Here is a 27,337-nt window from a genome sequence, read left to right as displayed (position 1 = left end):
AAAAGACACTTCATCATAATAAACTCACTCATAAAATTTAAAAAAAGGGGAGAAAATGGTCTATTTTAGCATGGCGACGCACTCCCCAGCTGCCTGGTGATGAATGGCTTGAAGAGCGCTCCTTGTGCATCCGTCAAGCGGCACTTGCAGGTCGTGGCTGCGGGATAAAGGATGCGGGGAAGAAAAATAAGAAGGCTGAAAACATATGCAGACTCGCCTTGCCTGCAAAGACACCCCCCCTGTGTGTGTGTTAAGACCATCTGTGTTGCACTCAAAATGACCTCTTTTTGAGCTCATTTGTCGTATGAAGGAGAAACTAGCAAAATGGTACACTTTCAAAACGGCACTGGCAGCAAAATAACAATTAAATACACAATGCTTTTAAACACATATTTTATCTATACCTGATTACCTACATATGGCAACCAACTCACTAACAGCCAACAAAACTTCCCTGTACTCGGAAGGCTAAGACAAATGGCAATTAATGCTAAGCTAATGTATATATACAGAGTGCTTAAAAGTGAAACTATTGCCACATTTGTGTTTGTTTTTTTGTCACTTGGGTCTTTAAAAAAAAAAAAAAAAAAAAAAAAAAGTTGTGTCCAAAAACACTATTCACCATGCTAGCATTTTGCGAGAGAGTTAGCTAGCCTTCCTATCTATCTATCTATCTATCTATCTATCTATCTATCTATCTATCTATCTATCTATCTATCTATCTATCTATCTATCCAAAAACAGTATTCACCATGCTAGCATTTTGCGAGCTAGCTAGCTAGCCTTCCTAACTATCTATCTATCTATCTATCTATCTATCTATCTATCTATCTATCTATCTTATCCTTTTTAAGTTTTACATCTATCTGTCCCCATTTGTTTCTTTTTCTTTTAAAGAATTTTATATTTTTTTAATTGAATTGAATTACTCATAAGGTTAAAATGCCGACTAATGCTAAGCTAATGTGTATATAACATGCTTAAAAGTCAATTTATTGCTATGTTTTTACAGATTCTTTACAGGGTGTAAATTAGCCTATCTAGCTCGGCTGCATGTGTCCATGCTAGCATTTCACTAGCTAGCTAGCTAGCTAGCTAGTTTGTTTACACCGTATTTTCGTAAGTACTGTGAAATAAGCAAGCTAAAGTTAAGGTAGCGACTAAAGCTTCATTTATAATCTTTTGATGACTTCCAGGTGTGCTCTTCGTTTTTTTTTCTTGGTGTTTACATTGTACAGCTATAAATGATGTGTTGCAAATGACCCTTGTCACCACCTATATTGGCAATGACGAACACACTTTGCTCTAAATATCGCCATTTGGCCGCCAAGTGTAGTCGCGGCGGCTAAAGGTGAAACTCGGCTGCTGGAACCCCCGGAGAAAGAATAGTGAGTCATGTAGAAGAGGCATGCTGATAAACACAACACGCATGCAAGAAGCCCCGTGAATAATGACTACAAGCAAAGATCAGGTAATTCAATTACATTCTGGTCAAACATGAGCAATGCATTTTTCTGTGCATTTGCGAGACGAAAGCATTTGTTTGCTATGTTTATGTTAGATTTTTCTGAAAACATATATAATGGATTTTTACCAAGAACAGGCTAAAATGTTTCTAGTTTTTATCTAGCATTTATCTCTCCATCTATTCTCTCCATACATCTCTGCTATCTCTCATCTTATATCTTCTTCCCATCGACAGCATACACGATCTTCCATCTCCTCGCCATCTCTCTTTGTATCTCCTATAATCTTTATTCTCTCGTCTGTCACCTCATCTTCTTTCAACCCTCCCACTATGGGGTGAACCAATCAGTCGACTAGTCAACGACTCGGCTTTACTAGGACGACTGTTTTGGGCATTTTGTCGTCCTGTTGTCCGATTTTAGAGATTATTTTCTGGCCCGTCTGCTCTGTGGAGCAGCGAATTGTGCAGACAGAAAGGCGGGTCAGAGTACAACAACGAGCTGGTTGTTGGAAAAACATAGCGGTTAGCTTTAGCGATTGTGATTGCTGCTAATCTTGAAATATTCATACCAGCAATAACTCAGGACCGGCAGCGGTGAACGCCATCGTTGTTGCCAAAATGCGTCTAATAATGCACAGACAACAATGCTGTGCTAACTAGTTGTGTAATTACTTTGTCATTTTAACATAATTTATCCTTCAATTTCTTTCATAGGCATTCCGCTATTAGCATTCCGATTTCAGCATTCCCACACAATTTCTCCAGAATTTGCACTTAGTCTAGTTCATTATACAACCGTCGGTTAAAAAAGTTTTGTCTTACAGTACTTTTTTTCTGGCTTCTATAATAACACATTTATGTCAAATAATAAAAAAAAATGTATGTTGTCAGTACTGTGCCAGATAGTTTGCTGCCAACTGGCCTTTCGCTCCCCATCAAAGCAAGAACACTTCTCTGTCTTTAATGATCCCCAGTGGAACATGTGAAGTATTCAGGGACACAAAGGTTACTTTTTTGTCAGTTTTCAACAGGATTTTGCTCACAGCAGTCGTCAAAAATGAGAAAAAAAATATTTTCGGACCGATGATGAGTCATGAAAACGGCACTGGAGTGTTTTGCTGCTTTTCTTCCGGCAAGGCCGTCGTCAGGTGATGGAATTCTCAGTCACGAAACAGTCATTGATTTGCCAAACAGATTAAGGACGAGCGGTTGGCGCCGCGTCTCATTTCCCTTCATCATCCCTGATTGGGTTTACACAATTTGTCACTCATTTGTCTGAAATGAAAGCTAATTTCTGGTTTCAGACTTTGACGGATCAAGGTGTGTTCGTTTACCTTCCGTTTTAAAGAAATTCTATACTCGAGCAACGATGAGCTCGGCGGCAAATTAATGAGCTGAAGTTCTTAAAATGGTTCTCGTTTACACACAAAGCAGCCTGGAACAACTTTGCAATCTTCTATTGTTGGCTAATTAGGGTTTGGGGTGACTCAGCAGGGTGGAGACTTTGGGAATTCGAGTCTGGAAAACTGGAAAACATATTCACGGTTGCAGGCACGCAATGTAGAGCAGCCAAAAGTTTAGGGACACCTGAACAGCTCAATGAGATCCAATACAAAAGCTGTATCACAATTTTGGCTCATACAATGGGAAGCCCAACCCTAAAATGTCTGCGTCAAACTAAAATGGCTGACATCCTGTTCGATTCTGTGTCCTTTTTGAGTCCTTGAAAATCTTCCATCCATCCATTTTCTGAACCGGGGGGTGCTGGAGCCTATCTCAGCTGGCTATGGGCAGTAGGCGGGGGACACCCTGAACTGGTTGCCAGCCAAACGCAGTCCTTGAAAATCTTAAGCAACCAATTTTGTGCTGATTATTGAAATTAGTTTTGGGAGCTTTTTTCTTTCTCTAACTTCCTTGGGGTTGGGGGTAGTAAACAGTGATTCAAATCTAACTCAATTAATACTCCCGATATTATCAGAGTGCAATTCTAAAATGTTTCAACCTGGCATATACCAAAGTGACAAATTGTCATTATTAACCCATTCACTCCCAAAAACGTATTTATATGTTTTTTTTTAATGTCTTCTTTTTTTTTTTTTATTCAAGAGTATACAGAAGGCTTTGGTGCAGCTTCTGACGTGAAGAGGCTTAAAACAATGGTAGTTACTACAATAAATGGCCAGCAGGTGGCGGCAGAGTGAGGTCAGCCAGGGCTATGTTGCAACAAGCTCTTTTTTGATCATGTTTTCAACTGGAATGTGAATATCAAGGAAACCTATCTGTATTCTCATGCTAATTGCTACAAAATGGAAACAGACACAAATCTTTTTTTTTTTTTAAATAGCCTTTTTTGGCATATGTCGGGCCGTAGTTTGGACACCGCTGTGTTAGAGCATACAGAAGGTTTTGATACAGCCTCTCTACTGCAGTGAATGGGTGAAAAAGTGGTAGTAATCACAAAAACTGCCAGCAGGTGGCAGCAGAGTATAAGAGATCAACCAGGGCCATGTTGAAAACACGCTGTTTCCTCACAATTCTAAACAGATTTGTGAATAATGATGAAACTTAGCTACATTCTAATGCTAATTGCTGCAAAATGGAAACAGATAGAAATATACTTTTATTTTCCTGATGAAAGAAGAGACTCTATATTTCTTTTGGCAGGTTCCATGTTTTTATAGCAAAATCCAGTAAAACAAAATCCAGTAAAACAGCTGGGAGCCAAGGGCCTTGCTTCATTGAAAATGGCTGGGAGTCAATGAGTTAATGAGGGTTTTTAGTCTAGTCTAGTCTAGTTTTAGTCCGGTGAAAAAGAAAGGTGCCCTGACGAAATTATTTTTGTTTCGTTTTCGTTGACGAAATTAACACGAAGGTGTACCCAATGTTGCGGCCTGTGCGCGCCCTCATCATAAGCGACGTGCGGCAGCCGACCCAGTTTGCGGCGATCATCACCTTCTCGCTGCCGACAGCCCCAATCTCGCTCACAACGGCTGCTATAATAAGCGCGCCTGCATGTCTCAGATGGCGTTCAATAACACGCTTGCGTAACAGCTAATCGCCCGACTGATACGCCGCGGCCCCCCCGACGCAGCCCCCCCTGTTTCCCCTCGGTGGCACACTTTCCGACGCGGCCCTAATCCGCGCGTGACATCTGGCCACCGCCAACTGCAACCTGTTTTTCTGCCTGAATATCACATTGGAAAGAGGGCAAAAAAAAAAAGAAAAAAAGCTGAGTGCGATTATGTGACGCTAATGACCAGCTAAGCAAATCTGGAGCAGAGGTTGAAATGGCCAACAACCAAAAATGATTCATTTGAATCTAAATTTGCTGACACGCTCTGCCCACACGCACTCAATATAACGTGAATATTTTGTCGTTTAGTGTCTAGTGGGTCAAGTTTGGTAGTAATAAGAACAAAATCTGTAAGGAATGGTGTTTTGAGATATTTTATTTGTGTGTGAGATTATTATAAAAATGCTTACAAAATGTCATGTTGCTTCAGGGACTGTATTTCTAAAAATGGACATGTTTGTATTTGAGAGGCAAGATGGCCCTAAAATGGCCGCTTCATACCAAATTTCCAGACGTCCTGTGTTTTTCACGTGAGTACTACTCATGAGAGATGTGTCTACCAAATAATTTTCAAATATATAATATATAAATTTCACCATTCAGCATCAGCCATCATATGGATAATTCAAATTTAGTAGACAAAAAAAAAAAAAAAAGTACTACTACTTAGGGTTGCTTGAATATTAAGAAGAAAATATTAATCCCAATTATTTTGGTCATAATTGAAATCCCGATTAGGATGATCTTTTTTTTTTTTTTTTTTTGTACAAAACAAGAAAATGTTTAAATGTAAGCAATATTAAGACAAGTAAAATTATTTGAAACAGTATAAGTTCCTTTTGGACCAAACATTTATTAAATTAGTTATTTTACAAATTTTTAAATTTCAAAATTAGTATTATTAATAATCAGTTTTTCTGTTTTTTTTTTTTTTTACCCGTATATAATTTTGTAATTGTGGAGTATAATTAATGAAATTGAAAATGAATTTCGATTAATTTTTAACCAAATTTTATGTTGCTCAGTGAGGCTGGATTGGAAAAAAATCAAAATCAAAAATCAAGAGAACACAAAAGACCAATATGGCGAACTACTACTACTACTACATCAACAACTACTGCTAATACTATTACAACTATTACTAATTTACTACTAACTTACTTTAGCGTGCAGTGGTCAGATAAGTGAAGCAAACCCATCTTTATCCATGTCAGTGGTTGGACACAGACGTAATATGAGAAATACTGAAGTGTCAAGACTGACCCTTGCTGAGACTGCACATTGTTTTGGAAATACAGGAAAAAAAAAGGTAACATACGTGCAGAGTTCATCCTGTGACACGCGACTGTATTTCGCCTGCTTTATTAGCCCTTTTAAGCGCGCCGCTTTGCTTTCTTCCGTCTTCCTGTCGTCTCTTGTATATCACAGCTTTCGCACCTCGTAAAAAGCACCGAGGGCAAATTCCGTCCGCGAAGCACTTTAAGCGTCCGATCGCATCTCGGCGAGAGGCTCGCGTCTTTGTCACGATCCCGCGGAATGGCGGAGACGTCCGCGTGTTGATATCCCCGGGGACTAATAGTGCGTCGTCCTCCATCAGCTAAATACAAAATATACTACGTCGTAGGAAAGTTATTTGACTGAATCGATATTGAAACGCAAAAAAAGCTTGCAAGTGTGCCTCATTGTGTATTGTTGTAAAACCGCGACTGTCTTCTGTGATTACTGCAATAAAGCACATTTTTCTTGCAAAGCGCTATATACGCCGCACCTTGGGACCGACTGCTGTTTGACTCAGCACAGCTTCATTAGATAATCACATTTAAGACTTGAACATTAAATGAAGCAGGCTTACCGATTATAACAAATTCTCTATATGTCTGTTTTACTGTGTCAAGTTAAGACACACTCAGAACGCAGCCGGCGACCAGCCAATTAACTCATTCACTCGCCGCCATTTTCACAGAAGCAATCTCGTTCACTCCCGGCTGTTTTACTGGATTTTGACTGATTTTGCAAGGCCCACAGAATATTGTGTTCTATTGCTATAAAAGCATGGAACCTATCAAAAGAAAGATTAAAGTCTCTTCTTTCATCAGGAAAAAAAAGAATGTTTCTATCTGTTTCCGTGTTGCAGCAATTAGCATTAGAAGAGAGCTAAGTTTCATCAGTTTTCACAAATCTATTTAAAATTGTAAGTAATTGAGCTTTTTCTCTACATGGCCCTGGTTGATCTCCTTTGCTCTGCTGCCACCTGCTGGCCGTTTGTGTAATAACTACCATTTCTGCAACTGTTCTTTGCAGTTGAGAGGCTGCATCAAAGCCTTATGTATGCGCTAACATAAAAACAAAAAACAAAAAGTCTTTGGGACACTTAGAACATTAAAAAAAAAACGTATTTATACATTATTGGGAGTAAATGAGTTAAAGTGGCTCCCCTCTTTCCAATTCAAATCAGGGTGGTTGAAGTGCATGCCAGTCTTGACCCCCGATGTGATTCCGGAGTAAGGATGCACGATAATATCGGTGGGCCTGATTCTTATCGGCAATTATCGACCAATTTGTCGTCATACAGCTAAACCAGAGATAATAAGCGACAATAAAGAAATTGGCCGATAATAATAGACAATGCCACGTTGGTCCATCTGTTATGTTTCAAGTTGTGGCCAACTCCTCAACCCCTCCCCTCTCCTATGGTTTGTGTCGCATATTTGTGACGTCATAATGCGTGCAATCTCGTTAACAGAAGCTGCATCATGGTGACATGACAGTCGCCAGTCTGGGCTTTCTTTACTTTCACAACAGTGACTTTGACACTAATATTTTTTGTTTAGTGACAAGGCAGCTGCCCATTGAGAGAAAGAAAAAACAACAACAACAACAACAACAACAACAACAACAACAACAAAAAACGTAATAACGTAAAAAACCGTTTTTGGCAGCATTCATTAGGATTTTAGAATACGTCATTAAACGTTTTTGGCGGTCAAAGAGTTAAATATTGTGAACATGACGACGACGATATTGTGGCAGTTTTAATGTCACGATATCACGATATCGCCCTGATCATGACATCCCTAAAAATGATTGGTTGAATATCGCAATCATCAGCACTAAAATTTGTCTTAACCCTTTCAAAAGTTTCTGGAAAACTCCATCCAAAACCCTCTTGACCATTCGGGTTTAATGCAGGAATTCAAACTTCGCATCGTATCATTTAATCGTCTTCAGTGATGAAACGTTGTGGATGATCATCATAAGAGAAAACCGAGCCTGATCTCACTCCCTCGCTCCACGTCGAGCGCGTAAGTTCGAAATTTTGCGAGTAAATCCAACCTTTGATTCATTCTTCTCTCGCGTATGGCAATTAACGGTCATTTTACAAAAAGACAATGCCTCCTTTTGCGCCCCGCCACCCCTTATACCCCCCCTCGTCTGTTTCAAAAAGACACTTAATGTGATAATAACATTAGGCAAATTAGCGTGGATAGGACAAAAAAAAAAAAAAAAGTAGCAAAGCTGGTTCATGACAAAGCTGTGATCATCTCCTTTGTTGCGGCGTGTCGCGGGCTGCTAATGAGGTGCTCAATAGGAATAAATCTCATTAGGACTTTTTTTTTTGGTTTAATAATTATTTTAAAAGCCGCCTCTCATTGACATTCGAGACTCGTATAGATTTAAGAGATCACAGAGAAAATGCGCGCAAAGTGGGGATTTTAATATTTAAAGCGACGTTTCCCGCGTGGCTATCAAAAGACAAAGTACACTTTGAGAGTTGCTAATTGCGGGCCTCTCGAGTGATCGGCGGCGTATTCGCAAATTCGCCTACGTCGTCGTAAGCGTTTTTTTTTCTCCTTTCTCCAGATTTCCGTTAAAAAAACTCACCTGTATGCGTTTTTTTTTTTTTTTTCTTCTTCACGGAAGCAATCCCATTCGCTCCCGGCAGTTTTCCTGGATTTTGACTTTATTTTGCAAGGCCCACAGAATATTATGATCAATTGCTATAAAAAAAAAAACATGTCAACCTACCAAATGAAAGATTAAAGTTTCATCAGGAAAAAAAAAAAAGTATGTTTCTGTTTCCGTTTTGCAGCAATTAGCATTAGAATACAGCTAAGTTTCATCATTATTCACAAATCTGTTTAAAGCTGTAATTGAGCTTTTTGGCCCTGGTTGATCTCTTATACTCTGCTTCCACCTGCTGGCCGTTTATGTAATAACGACCATTTATTCAACAGTTCTTTGCAGTTGAGAGACTTCATCAAAGACTTCTGTATGGTCTAGCATAGAAAAAAAAAACAGAAAACAACATATAAATACGTCTTTGGGACACATAAAACATTTAAAATAGAACGTGTTTGTACGTTTTTGGGAGCAAATGAGGTAAAAGTGTTACCTTGAGATACGAATGACCTGAAGTCTACCTGATTTTTTTTTTTTAGATACGAGTGCATACTACGGCAGTGAACTCAACTCAAATTACTTCACAACAAGCAACAGTTTGAAGTGTACTGCGCCCAGTTCAAGTGTGCATAAAATTATAAATTCCATGTTTAAAACAACCACATAGCTTTCCTTTAAATAAGTCCATCTATCTTAATTCTAATAATGAAGGCAAACCAATTGCAATGGTTCTATAATGTGTGGACAGATAAAAGAATACTCACACGCATATGTTCTTTATCCTCTGTGAAGAACCACTAACTTTAATGTGGCTGATTGAGTAGTTTTGAATTTGTATTGAATTAAATTGAAGCAAAATAAATAAATAAGCAAAACAGTTTGAATCTCGGCATTATATTTGTCATTTCTAAAGTGCAATATTGTAGATTGTAGATTAATGGCATTTCCATTCATTTCAATGGGCACATGAGATTTTATAGAGCATTGCTTTGAGTTACGAGCGTGATCACGGCATGAATTAAACTCATATCTCAAGGCGCCACTATTTAAGTTAATATAAGATTAGTTTTAACTCGTATTGGTAAATTACTTTGCGGTAACTTTCAAGTTGGAATTGCAATGATCGGCAATTGCATTTTTTTTTTTTTTTGTGCAAATTTATGTCAGGTCTGGGTTGCTATTCCCCCTTTACGAATAGCAGTGGATTAGTCAAGCATATAAGGACTTGCTGCGGTGTTGTGGCCCGCGGTGACGAGGCCGGAATTCAGGTTGAATCGCTCACAGTCCGCCTGTAGCAAATTAGCCCGAATTTCCCTCCAGTGGCGGCGCATGTTGCTGCAGCTTTAAACATCACGTGGCCAGCAGGATGCGACTTTGGGTTTGGGTTCACCTTGGGCTGCTCGATTATGTAAAAAAAATAATCATCATGATTATTTTGGCAGGAATTGAAAAAACGATTATTATTTATTAGATTATATATTATTTTTTGGTTAAAAAAAATAAAAAAATGAATTATTTATTGTTTATTTAGTGTTCTATATTTATTGTTTATTTATTGTTAAAAAAAAACAAGATGTTTACGCAATTAAAAATATTAAACCAATTATAAAATAGAAAAACTGTAATTATGTAAGTCCATTTTGGACCAAACAAAATGTATTATAATATATATTTATAATAATATATAATTTTATTTATGTTGGCAAGTGCAGAACGTCCACTGTGCAGTAGGACGATATATATATATATTTTTTTGTACAAACAAAAAAAATGTTTAAACGTAAAAACAAAACAAAAAATAAAAATAAAAATAAATAAATATTAAGAGAAATTAAATTTTGTGTAACACCATAATTATGCCAGTTACTTTTGGATGAAACAAAATTTATTAAATTATTTACTTTAAACTAAAAAAAAAAAAAAAAAAAAAGTGCAACTGTATAAATTAAAACTAAAATAAATTAGTATTAATAATATTTTTTAACGATTATGCTGATTTTCTAATTGTGGAGTGTAATAATTACAAATTGTAATTGAATTTCGATCGTTCCACTGCACTCTGGAGACATCTTTGTGCAGGTATACCGCACCGCCCCCCCTCCCACCACCATTGTTAGCTACCTGTTGTGGATTCCCCTCCCACCTCCGAATCCACTATCTGCCGCCGTCCAGACCAGAGAAGGCGCCGCGACTCTTTAATGCCGCCGCGATGCATTGTGCGCACGCCGTGGCCTAGATTCTGCTCAAACAATCGCAGCTTTCTCCTCCTCCTCCTCGACTGATGCTACTTTACTGCAATCAGATGCTATTCATCACCGCCTCACGCCCTCCCGATTGAATTTCCTCACACTCCCCCGCACATCCCAATCCGGAGCCTCTTCACAAGCAATTGGGACGCGCAGATGCTTTGCACATTCTTTGGCGTGTATCAATCAGGAGCTTTTGAAGGTGGTCTCCGTCCTCATTGAATTGCATTTTCTAGCCTTCCATTTTGGATGTCACATATAGTCTTTAGGGTTGTTGATGAGCGAGAGTATGCTGGAAGGAGCCACCATGTTTTTTCAGTGGTGGTCAGGTGCCACGTAGGACCACTTTTTTTTTTTAGGTTATCATATTAAATTTTTCATAATACATTTTTCAAAGCATATATTAAAAAAAAATCCACGATCCTAACCAACAACCAACGGTTTGAAGCAAAGAACAAAATAACATTCTGTTTTTTTTTTTTTTTTCATCAAGTGCAAGAAAAATCTCACTCAAAAATTGAATATTACTGAACTACTACGCTTGTCAACAGAAAAATTCAATTGATGCATACATGCAGATTTTTTTTTCCTTTTTTTTTGCCATTTTAGTGTCTATATTTTGTGAAAAAAGGACTTTTTGAAGACTTTGTTTGGTTTGTAAAAATAAATAAATAATAATAATAATAATCCACCCCCCAATTTTTTGGTTTTTGTTTTATTTATTTATTTATTTATTTATTTATTTATTTATTTATTTTTCGTATATATTTATTTATTTTGGTATATATATATATATATATATATATATATATATATATATATATATATATATATATATATATATATATATTATTTATTTATTTTGGTATATATTTATTTTGGTATATATAAATAATCAAATCTCATGCAGGAAAACTGAATACTCGGAGAAAAGCCACACGGACGCAAACTCAACACAGGAAATCTAATGCTGAGTTTTTATGTTTATATATATATATATATATATATATATATATATATATATATTTTTTTTTTTTACTGGAGCTACTGTAGAGTCAGAGCTCCTGATGTCACTCACAAGGCCACACCCCCTTAAAAGGCACAAGGCACACGTCAATAAACAAATATGACATTGTGTGTGGGTGTGACTTCAGACTTTAATAATCCTGTTTTTTTGTTTGTTTGTTTTTTGTTTTTTTTGTATTTTTGGTAACAAAGCACACCACCAAACCACACAAACAGTTGTATGTTTTTTGTTTGTTTGTTTGTTTTTCGCTGGAATGGCGAAGGTGTTTTAATGACTTTCAAAAGGGAAAATTGAAATTGAAAGTTCTTGTTTTTGGTCCGCTTCAGTCATGAAAAAAGGAGACCTCGTTGTTTGCCAGTCTTCAAGAATGTTGCGAGTTCATGTGGACTCTTCTTCCGTGCAAAGCTTCCCCTCTGCCTTGCGTGCCGTAACGTTTCCCTCTGATGATGTATAAAGACCGCATGATTTAACCGTGGTGCAGTCAGGCGAGGATATCGGTAATGGCCTACTTAGGTTAACATATGAGCTTCTGAACATATTAAATGTGATTGGTTGTGGACCCACTTTTCCCCCCTTATTTGCGGCCACCTCGCAGCCACCGTTAATGCTACCGTCACTTTTAGCGTCCCGCTTGCTATTTCTGACACCGGTGCAAAATGTCACTCTGTGCCATTTTGCACCGGTGCCATTTGACAGCCCGTTCATTCGCTCGCGCAGGTGAACGAGCGTTCACAGACAGTGTCGGGGAACGTGATTGGCGGCAAACGCGTCAAAAGAAACGGGATTTCGGAAAGAGCCGAGTGAGCGCGACCCTCTGACCAAACCAACTTCTTTATGGATTTCATTTTGTTTTGTGCACGATAATTAGGACTTGTTGGTGAAACACTGTTCAGTGTGCAGCAAAACCTCCACATAAAACTTTGCAGGGTTGTAGTTCATGATTTACGCACGGCAGAAAATAGATACGTCGATCTAAAATTATCCTAACTCATTCACTCGCCGCCATTTTCACATTTCGCGATCCCGTTCGCTCCCAGTTGTTTTACTGGATTTTGACTGATTTTGCAAGGCCCACAGAATATTGTGTTCAATTGCTATAAAAGCATGAAACCTACCAAAAGAAAGATTAAAGTCTCTTCTTTCATCAGGAAAAAAAAAAAGTATGTTTCTATCTGTTTCCGTTTTGCAGCAATTAGCATTTGAAGAGAGCTAAGTTTCATCAGTTTTCACAAATCTATTTAAAATTGTAAGTAATTGAGCTTTTTTTTTTCTACATGGCCCTGGTTGATCTCCTTTGCTCTGCTGCCACCTGCTGGCCGTTTGTGTAATAACTACCATTTCTGCAACCGTTCTTTGCAGTTGAGAGGCTGCATCAAAGCTTTCTGTATGCTCTAGCATAAAAAAACAAACAAAAAAAACGTATAAATACGTCTTTCGGACACTTAGAACATTAAAAAAACGTATTTATACGTTATTGGAAGCAAATGAGTTAAAGAAGGGTCTTGAGACGGATCTCGAGAACTACAATACTAGTTTTTGGCACTGTTGCCTGCTGAGCCCTAAGGCGATGAGTTTTCTTCAAAAGTGTCTCCTCTCTAGTCAGTGTGCCCATAGAACAATTGTTTGCTCTTGTAAATACAATTTGGCTTTGTCTGTGTGTGTACACTATAACGGCTAATCAAGAAACGCCTTGACGTTGTTTACTGGAGAGAAGGGGATTGGCTTGACGTGAATGATACCTTCTAAACTCGAAAAAGGCAAAGAGGGCTTGCTTCCAGCCCCACCAAACAATTTCCTTCTTCAAAGCGGCATTAGCGGCTCCATTAAAATCCTGTCAGCCTTTTTTTTTTCTTCCCCCCTTTATGGCAGCTTGAGGCTTGCGGGGAAGAGAAGAAATCACTGTCATTCACATGCTAAGTGACTTTAGCAATCCTGTGGATATTACAGGAAGGAAAGAACTACTCCATCATCCATTGCGCTGCCCGGGAAAGAGAGAGAAAAGAAAAAAAAAAAAGATGAGAGCAGCGTTTTGAATATCCTCCTCTGAAAGCCATTATTTGTGCCGAATGCAACGCTCTCAATGCTCTCGCGTGTCATGGAGGTTTAACCATGTACGCACCGGAGAGACGACCAGATGCCATCCAATAAGCAGCTGTTCCATCGCTTCGCTCCGAGCTCTACAGGCTTATCATTCCAGCACATTAATCAATGAGGCAATTACACGTATCTCCTGCACTGCGGGGGCCCCGTAGACAACAGGTTGCGCATCGGCAGGGCTCAAGGTGCAAAAAGGTTGGCCCCGTCCCATCCATCAGCAGATGAATCACGAGCGTCCTCTCTGTCTCCCTTTTTTTTTTTTTCTCGTTTCACAGGTCACAGACGGAGGCACCATCAAGCAGAAAATCTTCACCTACGACGCCATGTTTAATACCAACTACTCTCACATGGAGGATTACCGCAGGCGTGAGGACCTCGTGTACCAGACGACCGTCCGGTGAGCCTCGTTTGCAACCGTGTTGAACTTACCCACACCGTGTATTAACCTCGACGGGTTTTTCTTCACCTTTTGTGAGCCAGGAATATGATACTTGTTGCAAACAAAAAGGAATACACTATTTATTTTTTGAACTGAATCGAAGTCATACTACCAGGACGTTGTTTGATCGTCTGTTTGTTCGGATTTCAATGCTTTCCCAAAGAAAATGAGACTAAACGCTCGCAAAGACACGTTGAAAGGACGTCTTTTTTAAGGTAATTCTTGTACGTCCAATCTCGGTCCGCTGAAGGTGCAGACTGTGACGCCAGATGACGTCTTTTTTTTTCAACGTCTTCTGGACGTTCCGGATTTACGTCTTCTGGACGTTCCGGATTTACGTTTTCAGGACATCCAAATGAGGGCTAATGCAAGTCCAAAATAGATCATTAAAATACATTAAATTAAAAATAATTTGACTGTTCTTGAAGGCTCATTTACTGCCTGACTTTACGTGTGTGACACAAGCATCATCTCCCCGACGGGGAAGCGAACCGCACACCCACCTGCATTGGAGGCAAGTGACGCAACCACTCCACCACCCGGAAGCACCTAAAGCTTTGTCAAAAACAGCAATACATTAGTTTTATCACAGAAAAAATAATACTAAATTGATTAAATAATATTGACAACAATAACATTGATATTTAAATCCCAGTGACCTCCAAAAGAAGTCACGTATCCATGGTAGCATGGTAGGGTAGCAGCAGAAAGACTGCGAGTCCTTTAACCTCCCTCCTAAATTTATCCAAATGGGCATATCGAAGTCTTGTTTAGTGCGATTCTCTCGGTGAGTTTGACTTCAACTGATTCCTAACGTGCATTCAACTTATTTGATGAGAGACTACACTGTTTCCTAAGTCCATTTTTGTGGACTCCAGTGAATACATTTGCATAAAAAAAGGCATTTCACGTCAAGACCAGGTCCCCGGGATTGATAGGCTTCCCGACCCGAGGCTGAAATTCCATCAGTAATGAGGACATTGTGCTTGGGTAAACACTAATTACCGACTCTGTTAAGGATAGAGGCTTCTGACTTCGGGAATTAGCAAACATCTGGCCCCGGTGTTCTCTTACTGCTACTTAAATCCCTGTTAAGGTCCGCACTGCATACTCATTAACAGGTTTCTACGAGGATCAGTGCGAGTTAGAGGAAGACAAAGTGGGAGTAATCTCCTTGGAAACATGTTTGACGCATCTTTCGGGGTTGACTTGGGTCTCGATGCAAGGCCTGGCATCTGCCTCGATGTCTTCTCGTCTTTGAGTTCCTGCTGCTTTGTGCTACCTCCTGGTACAGATGGGTCAGCAACGCATAGGAAGCCTACGACCATACGTCAAACTTATGGCTTCATTCGAATCTGGCACGCTTTCGTAGCAATACCACTCATCGTTGCGTTTCGTCTTCGATCCCGCTCGTGCTTGCGACTCTCTCGTTGTGCGTTCTTCCTGTTTATCTGGCTTTGTACAACCCCCCCCTCTCTACCCTTGTTTGGTGCGGCTGCCCAACTGAGGATGATTTATCTGGACAAGCCTACTATCCCTTTGGGAGGGTAGCATCATTACAACGGGAACACATGCACACACACACCAACACACACGCATAGACATCAGGCTAGACGACACACTGGCAAGAAGTTGGATTTAAAAATGAACAAGCAGATAGAAACCGGGCTCCACTGACCTTTACTCTCATTTTGATCAGTGCAGTTGGCCTATGTGGTCAGCTCAGGAAAATCCGCTTCAGTGAAAACGATATACAACATTATTTGTCTGTTAACCCCTGACAACTGAAACGTACTGGTTAATTTTGTGTTGTTGTTGCATACACTCAGTCTAGCAAGGGGGAGCAAGATCTCATACCTCAAATCTTTCCCGAGACTGGCTTAAAGAGAACTTCGGAGGCTATGTGATCAGTGTCAAAACTGATTTTGAGTGGGCAACTCACAGCCCAGACCTTTGCCTCTCAGGTGTCTTCCTTTGGGGCTACCTGAAGTACCACGTGTATGCAGGTAGACACAAGGGATCATCACTGAACTCAAGGAAACCATCGGGAGGAGATCCCGATCTTTGGGTTCTCCATCCATCCATCCATCCATCCATCCATCCATCCATCCATCCATCTTCTACCGCTTATCCGAGTCGCGGGGGCAGCAGCTTTAGGAGGGAAACCAAGACTTCCCTCTCCCCAGCCAACCAGCTCCTCCGGCGGGATTCCAAGGCGTTCCCAGGCCAGCCGCGAGACATAGTCTCTCCAGCGTGTCCTGTGTCGTCCCCCGGGGCCTCCTGCCAGTCCAGGAGGCATCCGAACCAGATGCCCGAGCCACCTCAACGCGGAGGAGCAGCGGCTCGACTCTGAGTCCCTCCCGGACGACCGAGCTTCTCACCCTATCTCTAAGGGAGAGCCCGGGCACCCTGTGGAGGAAACACATTTCGGCAGCCTGTATCCGGGATCTTGTTCTTTCGGCCTCGACCCACAGCTCGTGACCATAGGTGAGGGTTGGAACGTAGATCGACCGGTAAATCAAGAGCTTCGCCTTTTGGCGGACCGATACAGAGTCCGCATCACTGCAGACGCTGCACCGATCCGCCTGTCGATCTCTCGCTCCATCCTACCCTCACTCGTGAACAAGACCCCAAGATACTTGAACTCCTCCACTTGGGGCAGGATCTCTTCCCCGACCCGGAGAGGACACGCCACCCTTTTCCGACTGAGGACCACAGTCTCGGATTTGGATGTGCTGATCTTCATCCCAACCGCTTCTTTGGGTTCTGTTGATTTATTTCAGCATTCAAATTTGGCAGTGACATTTATTGGCAAGACATTTGTTTTCACTCCCCGAATGTTCTGAACACCTGCTTTTATGCAGAATATACTGCGAGGAGGAGTTACGCCGCTGAAAAAGTGTAGCTCAACTGACTGTAGGTGAGGTTCTATTTACTTCTTTTGACAATGTTTCAGACCAAATCAACAGTGCGATGCTGATTGCTCTCAACACGCAAAATCATTAAACATCACAAGCACTCAAAATGTTGCTTTTAATGAAGTCCTTATCTCGGCTGCAGATTGGAAATCAATCTCAACATTTCATAAAGCAAAGAGCTTTCTATAGATTGGCCTCTCACCTTTTTTCAAACGTAAAAAAAAAGAATGAATAATAGCCATTGTGGCTCCTCGCCGGCTGTCCAATAATTAAATGTCTTCAGAGGTGACACCGGCATTGACTTCATGCGGCATGGCTCGCCGCCGCCGTCGCCGTGCACCGACAGCCATTACACACAATCTTTCAAAGCGGAGGAAAGCAGCTGTGGATTTTTTTTTCTTCTTCTCTCTGCTCAAGTGCCAGGCCCCAGATTAGTCCTTGCGAACAAACATAACGGCGCTTGCGTGGAGCTGACGACACTCGAGGTTTGGAGGACCTCTTGTGCTCAACCTCAGATTATGACACGGGAAATCTGTGTGGCTCATATAGGCTCAGTACGTATCGCACCGAGAGCTTTTATGTGCTTGGTTTTACACACAAAAGTGGCAATTTGAAAACAGCTCATAGCAATTTGCTTATGTATTCAGTGCAGGTGTACACAAGTGCCATTCGCTCTCCTTGAGCAAACACCTCGATAAAATACAACAAATTGCAGCCAACCAGGAAGTTTCACATGCACTTTGCAAAAGATTAGTAGCCAGGATGTCACCTAGCCAGAAGGTAGAGAACAAGTTATTTACATTTAAGTCCACCTTGTGGTCATCATAATTAATGGGTGGGCTGGAGCCTATCCTAGCTGACTTTGGACAAGAGGACTGGTTCCCAGCCATTCAAACAAACAATTCATACTCATATCGATGTCGAAACGAATACAGAATGAAAATGCTTGTTTTTGGAAAGTTGGAGGGCACCAGGAGAAAAAATAAATAAACATGCAAGTACGGCGAGAACATGCTAACTCCACATGAGAAGTCCAGGACCCAGATTTTAACCCCAGTCTTCAGGACTCTGAGGCATATGCGCTAACCACTTGGTCGCCATGCCACCACTAGTAGCTATTGATTCTTCACATTTCTTGTAATTGTGTAAACATTAATTTGAGCAGTGGGATTGAATTGTGATTTACGAGACACTGGAAATACTGAAAAGTCTGTAGGCCTACTGCCACTTTTCTTCTCATATTAGAAGAAATTGATACCAATGAGGAAAAATTTGCTATTTTTATCTCCATTAAATATCTTTCCTCACCCTAAGTGGCTATTAGCCTTTCCGCAATATCAAGAAAACAGAGTACGGTCTCATGAACTCGGAGAGTACGGTTTTCCCAAGTACGTTGTCGAGTATTACCGTAAGATGATGAAAGGGGGCGGACAAAATGTCTCCAGTCTTCACAAGTCAATGGACGCATCCTTGGTTTAAGCTAGCAGGCAAGAACTACATCCGGGTATTCCATGCTTTCTTGGTTTGTTGTATCCGTACTTTTAATTGGAGCAGGACTTTGGCCGCGACTGATGACGTTTGACGAGATCACAAGGAAGTAAGAACGGACAAGAACACAAATTGATAAACGGTACTTCGATAAACCAGTTAAAGGACTGAATTGTCTGCACTTCAGGTACCCTATGACTGGGACTGGAGTTTTTTTTGTTTGTTTTTGTTGTAATCTCCACATTCATTGCTAGTATTTGAGCCACAGGATTGAATTCGGATTTACAAGTCTAGGGAATCACTGGAAAGTCTGTATTCTGATTTGTTTTTTTTCCTCCCGCCTTCCAATAATTCCTTTCCTCTGTTTCCTCACTGAACACGCTCCCTTTGCATTCGTGCAGGATTTGAATCTGTGAATGCGCTGCTTAGGCTAGCAAACAACAGAACGGCGGCTTTTGTGGGTACGGAACGGGGAGACGAGCTACATCAGCGCTTCGTCTAATCTAAGTAAAACCAATCACGCAGTCCACCGAGCGCTCGCTTTATCCTCATCATTTTTGTTCCGTGTTCTTTCCTCCAGGAGACCCGAGTGATTACACACCTCCCTTTGCATGCGTAAGCTAACCTCCTTTGGCCGCTTTGACCTTTTTTCACCCGTAAAGCTTTGAGCCAGAAGGAATATCTGCCGGCGTGCTTGTTATTTTGATGGAGGGATTGACCGAAGGAGCGGCTCTTTTTCATGCTCCATTTAAGTCAGTCCCATATGCTTGCATTAGCAGGCGGCCGAGGGAGTCGAGCGGACACGACTCCTAAATAGAAAAGAGCTTTCCGATACAACCCCTGGAGGGACAATCGATCCCGTGCAGTGCACGGTTCCCCAGAAGAAATATTTGTTTGTTCGATATCTTTTCACACCTCGATAAAACAAACTATTAGCACACTTAGACTGACGTGTTGAATTGTTTATGTCTGTTTTTGTTTTTTGTTTTTTTCAACCTTGATCGCGTTATCGGGTTATGTGCCTTCGCAAAAGCCGGAGACTTTTGTCGTTACTCGCAGTGAGCGTCATTCGTCTCCAGCTCGCCAAATCCATCGAATCCAAAACACCCAAAATTCATTCACTCTCTGTTCATTCTTCATGTTAACTGCCTATTTTTGGAACAGACTCTCCTGTCTAGTGCATTGAATACATTTGCGATTAATAAGAGTTGAATGATTTCTCAACTTTGGCAGCACTGTGGTTGAGCGATTATCTCCGCTTCTGCACATTAGCTACATTTTGTTTTTGTTTTTTTTGATTCCTCATTTGCACAGGTCTTTCTGTGTCAAATTTAAACGTCCTCGCCGTGCTTTTGCGTGGGTAGGCTGACTTCCCTCCATAGCCGCAAAATCCTTTTGTTTCAGTGAAGACTTTGCCATGTGATTGACGGCTGATCAGTCCGGTTGATACCACCGGGAGAGACCTCGACCTCTTTTTTTGGTCTGAGACAGGATAAGTGGTATAGGAGATGGACAGATGAATGGATAGATTTCGAGATTGGGGAAGGTTGTGTGCTGTGAATTTGTTACACTACCAATTCTCACCACTCATGGATGCACTTGAGTCCTGTTAAGTGATTCTTTGGAACTCTTGTAGTTGGTCCTGGGATGGAGGTCAGACAGTTAGGGTTACGGCACGCTCACTCACTGCCGCAGCGTCGGTTTGTGTTGGCTGTTGGCGGGTTAATAAAACCTAAAGAAGATGGCTCGGATTTGGGCACTGTTGTAGCTGTCACTGAGTTGTGGGTTTGGGTTAAAGTTTGAGGTTAGAGCACTTTTATAGCTGCTTCTGAGTTGGCGATTACGGTAGTGTTTGGATTTGGGAGGGAGGTTTGTGTTCAGGTTTTGCTTAGGGCTGATTTGTAGCAGTTTCTGAGTCGAGGGTTACGTTTCCAGATTGGGATTGGGGCACCTTTGTAGCTATCCTGAGATGAGGGTTAGGGTTAAGGGTCAGGGTTAGACAGGGTTGCCTTAACTTTCAACTCAAAGACAGTTTGTACTGCTAATTCCCATTGTGGCGCAGTAAATATATTCATATCCAGTAAGGGGTGTGAATTGCCTCGTGCCTGACGATTCAATTCGTATCACGATGTCATAGGTCACGATTCGATTCGATACCGATTAATCCCGATACAAATTTGTAAATCGATTGTTGCGATTTTTTTTACTCAAATTTAGAAAATGCTATTGTACACTGTAAGATTTGTATGAAAAGGTATTATTTATTGATCCGAAACTTCAGTCTGATAACTGTGAGTCACTGTATTTAACAAACATGTTGTAATCTGTTTCATGTTTGAACAGCATTGAAATAAAAATATTAAGGCTTAATGCTCCATTAACTCATTCACTGCCATTGACGGAAAAAGACGTCAATGGCAATTTTTTTTTGCTGGACTGGCAGTGAATGTGTTAATATAACATTCTTCCATGCTTAAGGTGTGAATCCTAACCCTAGGTAAGACGTTTTGTTGAATATTTTTCCATCAAAAATGGATGTTTAAAAATGGAATCGATTCGAGAATTGCGAGCTGTAGTATCGCGATATATTTCCGAATCGATTTTTTTTTTTAACACCCCTAATATCCAGTAACAGGGAAAGAAGACATCGAGTCAATATGAATTACTGGCATCAAAAATCATCGGCTGAAAATTTAACAGAGCAATAGTACAATATTTATCAAGCGTCCTGATTCTCTGCCAACAAACTTATAGAGAGTACTTGGCCAGTTTGTATGAACTCACTGTGGTTGGAGCATCTTTTTGTGGCCTCCTCACCCTTCTTCTGGCAGGCAGCACATATCTTCACCTTGATGTTCTCCATCTCTGCTCTCTTGTCTCGGTTTGAATCCAATGAATGCTGCTGCAGTCACGCAGGACTGTGGATAGCGGATAGGGCTTTGTGTGTAAAAACAAAGCAACGGGCTACATCAGCGTTTACTAGGCTGTAGCCAGCCAAGACAAAGCCAATTAGCTCCCCTCCGGAGAGACTCACAGTGCTATGCTCATCATTTTATACTATGGCGAGAGAGAGAAAAAAAAAAGAGAGACTATTTTACACTTATCCCTCGAGGAAGAGGTTGATACAATCTCACTTCATGTCTCGAGGTGTTCACTCTTTTTTTAATATATACTTTGCTTTTTCAAACATTTGTTCATCATTTCAATAAGTATTTGCTTTTAGCGAGTCTTATCTCAACTATGATTACTACTACTCTCACTTGTGTTGTCTTAGCATGGCTGGACGGAGGTGTCGGTGGTTAATGGAATAATTTAGAAGGATGGGAATTAGGGGTGTGCTCTAAAAATCGATATGGCAATATATCATTGCGGGCCTCATTACAGTACCCGTATCGATACGCAGGCATCAGAATCGATATTGCTCGTTAACTTTAAATAGATAGTTAACGTTTGTTTGCTTGCATTGTACCTAAAAAATAAAAAACAGCAGCGTCTTTGAAGTTAATTGCCTTCAATTAATGCAAAAATAGCTCACCAGTGATTGGACACTAAGAAACATGAAAGCAGAGGAAGAATATCAACATTTATTTACGGTACTTATAAACTTAACGTGTCTTAATGTACCAATTTTCGTATATTTTGTTTAAAAAACGAAATAGAATGTGATACATGAAAAAAAATGCTGTTTGTATTTCCCCAAATATTTCAAATAAGCATATTTTAGAGCTGTAATTTTAATACTTTGATATTTTTGCTCATATCGGCTCATGCATATTAATACATTTTCCCGGTGTGTCTGTGAAAGCTGCTCCTTGCGTACACATTTAAACCAGGCATGCCGCTTGGCGCTAAAGCAGAAGAGCTGCTCACAAAAATATTTTTGTCAGTCAGCATGACTGTTATTATAAAATGCAAGTCTATTAATGTAATATATCGGGATACGTATCGCCTTGAAGATCAAGTATTGGGATACATATGTATCGCGATACGTATCGTATCGTGATGCCTGGACCGTGATACACACAGCGTATCAATATCGATATATCGATATACATCGATATATATATATATATCGATTTATATCGATATAGCGATACTGTATCGTGAAGTTGGTGGCAATACCCAGCCCTAATGGGAATTTGGATGGATGGTTGAGTGGTAGAATTTTACATGCTGGAGACCAACCCGTTTTTTTGCCGCTCGAAGAGGCTAGAAAGTCAGAGGTGAGCGCTTCCGTCTCACCATCGGCACCGTCTTTGACAGATGCCCACTTATTTGAAGAGTGATTTATGACGCAAAGCTTGAATAAATATACAGGCCAAGCGCTGACTGAATCAAGTTTCCATCCATCGAGATAGTACAGCACGTGTATTTTTTTCAACGTTTTGCATCATAAAGTACCGTATTTTCCGCACTATAAGGCGCACCTTCAATGAATGACATATTTTACAAATTTTTCCATATATAAGGCGCTACAGTAGAGGCTGGGGTAAACGTTATGCATACATTAGATGGTGCTGCGCTAAAGGGAATGTCAACAAAACAGTCAGATAGGTCAGTCAAACTTTATTAATAGATTAACAAAGCATCTTTCTGACAACTCCATTCACTCCCAAAATGAATAAACAGCTGTTTTATTATTTTCTCTGAGGTAAAGTATTAGTATTAGCGAGCGATCCAAGATAGCGGAATCTTCTACTGATTGTGCAGGGTCACCGATAGCGTCTTGACAACGAGACCTGTTGCGGCTCAATATTGATCCATATATAAGGCGCACTGGATTATAAGGCGCATGGTCAGCTTTTGAAAAAATTGAAGGCTTTTTGGTGCGCCTTATAGTGTGGAAAATACTCTACTCGCCGAAAATGTGGGCCTCCGTCAACGTGAAGATGAGTGTGCCCACCTCTCATCATGCCGTGTCAACTGTTTTGTACTGTATTTTGGAACAATCATCAAATGTATCTAAATTATAGTGCCCGTGTCCCTTTAGGGGTCTTGTGGTATACGGTACATGGCGCCATTTTCCAAGGCTTTGAGATTCAAGCAAGGGGAAGACTGGGACAGTGTTGAACCTTCTCAATAAGTTTCTCATCAACACTGAGTCAACCGTGTAGTAGCCAGTCCCGTCTAGCCCGTAATTCATTGGTCCGAGTTCACAGGAACCATCAGAACCTACCATCCCTCCACCCATTCATACGGTTCTACGCAATATATTCTGCTCAGGTTTACGACGACGACGCTTCAGCTACTCATCCCAGCTGTCTTTGCAACGAGGGGCGGGGCACATGCGCCCCCAGCCTGACAATCGGAAACGGCTGGCTCAAATTTAACTATGTGTAATTGATTCACTCCCGATGATTGGCGACCACGGATGAATGAGAAGTCGAGGCGTGAAGGTCATAATTGTAACAGCAGACGGCAGATGTTGCTGAGGGACGTCTGGATCTTTCGTACAAGTTTGGAATTAAACTGCTTGGAATTCAGTCGGCGTCTTCGTTAGCGCCGATGCGCTATTTCCATCAGCGCTACAGCTATTTCAGTCAGTCACAACGAGGCAGCCTAATTAGCATTTAGAGCCCTTGGTTAGATGTTGAGGGAGCGGACAATGCATCCTAACAGTTGACAAGAAATGCGTCGAGGGATCTTATTCTGAAATACAGATATTCCATACCTCCAACTGTATGAAACACCGCCTCGTGGGCAGTGTTGCCACAGTTACCTTGAAAAAGTAACTTAGTTTACTGATTACTTGGTTTTTAAAGTAACTAAATTGCGTTACTGATTACTTGATTTTAAGAGTAACTAAGTTAGATTAAAAGTTACTTTTTTAGTTACTTTCAGCAGCTGCCGATAACACCATCTCAACATGAAAATAATGCGGTAGAAACGGAGTTCCAAATACTTTATTGAAAGTGTATTTTTAACATGAAAATAAAGGGTTGTTTTTTTTTTTATGAAAAACAAAATAGGCAGTCTCTCTTGACTTCTTGTAACGTAAATACCTTTTATAAAACAAAAAATAAAAATCAATCCAGGTTGAAAATGATGATTGTTTGTTCTGCTATTCCACTGTGTACACTTGAGTCGACTCGTGCATGCTGAAAACGTGACTTGTCGCGTAGCTGACGTCACGCCCCCTGGCGAGAGGGCGGAGACGACCTCATCCCAGAATGCTTCACGGACCAGTTGAGGATGGAAATAAATTATTTTTTACCACTTTTACGGTCCATAATGTCCACTTTTTTTTTTGTTGCGTTGTGTGCCTGTTGGTTAATAAAACTAGGAGTGAAAGTATCATCACTTTTGTTTTGAATGTGCAAACCGTTCACGACCAGGCCGTGGCTGAATTCAGTGTGGCGATCAATGACTTCCGCCTCATCTTCGTAGTTAGCGGCAGTTGTTTGTGACTGTTACGACAGTGAGATATTTTGCCGTCTTCGTGAAAATGTGGAGTAACGCATTGAATCTCTGGAGAGTAACTTTAATCAGACTACTTTGTAGAATAAAGTAACGCGTTAGACTACTAGTTACTTTGGAAAGCAAATTTTTTTTGAGTAACGCGTTACGCGTTACCGGCAACACTGCCTCGTGAGGCAAAGCGGCAAGAGTGTTGTTGCCAGTCGGTCTGTCCTTGAGCAACCGCCGGTGAGTCACCGCGGCACTGAAAGCGGCCGTGGACCAGCAGCAGGAACGAGAGGCTGAGATAACATCGAGGCACCGCGGATGACCTTGTCATGACTAAATATTTATGTCCGGCGCAGGAGCTCGGAAGACGGTGTCCTGTGTTTCTGTTTGGAATAACTTATAGATGACGATATTCTATAAACTGTTGATGTTGTCGTTGATTAATGACGTTAATTCGTTCATTCGTGATTCACGCTTGATTTGTTGGTCTTGTAGAGTTAATGCTGCTTAACAACTTCAAATGCATGTAATATGTATCTAAACCCATGGAAAACTGTTGTAGAACAGATTTACAATTCTCTCTGCTGTTACTTTTCCCCTCAAACTCACTCGTACTCATCAGACCACACTTAGAAGACAGTGAAGGCAAACGTTGTTTTCGTAACAAAGTTCGGATAACCTTATATATGTAACTTTTGAACTGTTTTGCTAAATTTCTTATCCTCAATCTGCCTAACAAATCGTATTTGTCATGTTTGTAATGATTCTTAACTCATTCACTCGCAGCCATTTTCACATTTCGCAATCCCGTTTGCCTCCCGGCTGTTTTACTGGATTTTGACTGATTTTGCAAGGCCCACAGAATATTGTGTTCAATTGCTATAAAAGCATGGAACCTATCAAAAGAAAGATTTCATCAGGAAGAAAAAGTATGTTTCTATCTGTTTCCGTTTTGCAGCAGTTGGCATTAGAAGAGAGCGAAGTTTCATCAGTTTTCACAGATCTATTTAAAATTGTAAGTGCGCTTTTTTTTCTACATGGTTGATCTCCTCTGCTCTGCTGCCACCTGCTGGCCGTTTGTGTAATAACTACCATTTCTGCAACCGTTCTTTGCAGTTGAGAGGCTGCATCAAAGCCTTCTGTGTGCTCTAGCATAAAACAAATAACAAAAAAACGTATAAATACATCTTTGAGACACTTAAAACCTGAAAAAAAAACGTATTTACACGTTATTGGGAGCAAATGAGTTAATTATGGAATTATTTGCATGTTTTCCTTGTGCTTATATGTTTTTTTTCCGGGTATGTCAGCTACCCCCCACATTCCCAAATCATACATTCAGTTTACAAGTGCGGTACTCTTTCCATGTTGACTTTTCATTTTTGTTGTGCTTAAAAAAATGATCCTTTTAACTCCCGATGTTTTCCCAGGCTCCCGGAGGTTCGGATCTCGGACAACGGACCGTACGAATGCCACGTGGGCATCTATGACCGGGCAACCAGGGAGAAGGTCGTGCTGGCGTCAGGGAATGTTTTCCTCACCGTCATGTGTGAGTACCACCCTTCATTTTACATGAAAAACATCACATCATGCTCGTTAGCTAACAGGTAAGCCTGGCTATTAACACGGCTAGTCATATCAACATCATGTTTCTGCTTTTCTTACCTTGCGTTATGCTGCGTTCTCACCAAAAGCGAGGGACGGCGATTCGGCGGCGCGTTTGCATTGTAGTCAATGGAGTTCGGAACGTGCGCGGGGCGGCGCGGAGGACGCGTTTCGCGCGTTGGGACGCGGTGCGCAGCAGCGAAAATCCGCACATTCGCGCCGAAAATCCGCACTTTCGCATATTCGTCCAAGTTCAAAAAATTGAACTTTTTTCGCGTTTCGCCTCGCGGTAGCCAATCGGCTTCAAGTACGGGCCACGTCACACGCAGCGTCCTCTCTCGTTGTCACCCCGAGCGCAACAACACGGCCAGCCGTGACAGAATGATGATCAAGAAAGTGCTGGTAAGTCTGTTTACTTGCTTTTGAACTGTACCGAGTTAGCAACAGTGCTTATTATTAACGCCAAAGCTATTTTTTAGCTCAAATGCCGGCCGGCCGGCCGAATTCCACGGAAAAGAAAGCGAAAGTGCTATCACGTACCTCAAAAAAGGAGAAAATAGTACCACGGCTGTTTAGTCCCAGGAAAGAAGTGAAAGTAGTTGGCGGTGCTCACTTTTTGTTGACTCGCTAAAGTGCTCCACTTCCTTGTTCACCAAGGGACACGCCCCCTC

General features: G+C 40.9%; 2 protein-coding genes and 1 long non-coding RNA gene across 4 annotated transcripts in view; 2 read left to right on the top strand and 1 right to left on the bottom strand.

Moving 5' to 3' along the window:
• The window catches only part of dhrs3b (dehydrogenase/reductase (SDR family) member 3b), a 224,881-nt gene that overhangs the window by 90,446 nt on the left and 107,098 nt on the right, over positions 1-27,337 (top strand). The gene's annotated exons all lie outside the window — the stretch shown is intronic.
• Positions 1-27,337, top strand: part of igsf21a (immunoglobin superfamily, member 21a) — a 209,204-nt gene that overhangs the window by 108,722 nt on the left and 73,145 nt on the right. For both annotated transcript variants that reach the window (XM_077528427.1, XM_077528428.1), the window contains exons 3-4: positions 14,087-14,208; positions 26,492-26,610. In XM_077528427.1, coding sequence (XP_077384553.1) covers positions 14,087-14,208; positions 26,492-26,610 — 241 coding nt within the window. The remainder of the gene's footprint in view (positions 1-14,086; positions 14,209-26,491; positions 26,611-27,337) is intronic.
• On the bottom strand, positions 17-21,559 carry LOC144023233 (uncharacterized). Its single transcript, XR_013284506.1, has 2 exons — positions 21,441-21,559; positions 17-157 (listed from the first exon to the last, which is right to left on the bottom strand). It is a non-coding gene; the product is annotated as an uncharacterized LOC144023233 (long non-coding RNA).

The sequence above is a fragment of the Festucalex cinctus genome, chromosome 8 (assembly GCF_051991245.1).
Source record: "Festucalex cinctus isolate MCC-2025b chromosome 8, RoL_Fcin_1.0, whole genome shotgun sequence".
Lineage (NCBI taxonomy): Eukaryota > Metazoa > Chordata > Actinopteri > Syngnathiformes > Syngnathidae > Festucalex > Festucalex cinctus.
This window is presented reverse-complemented; position numbering and strand designations above follow the sequence as displayed.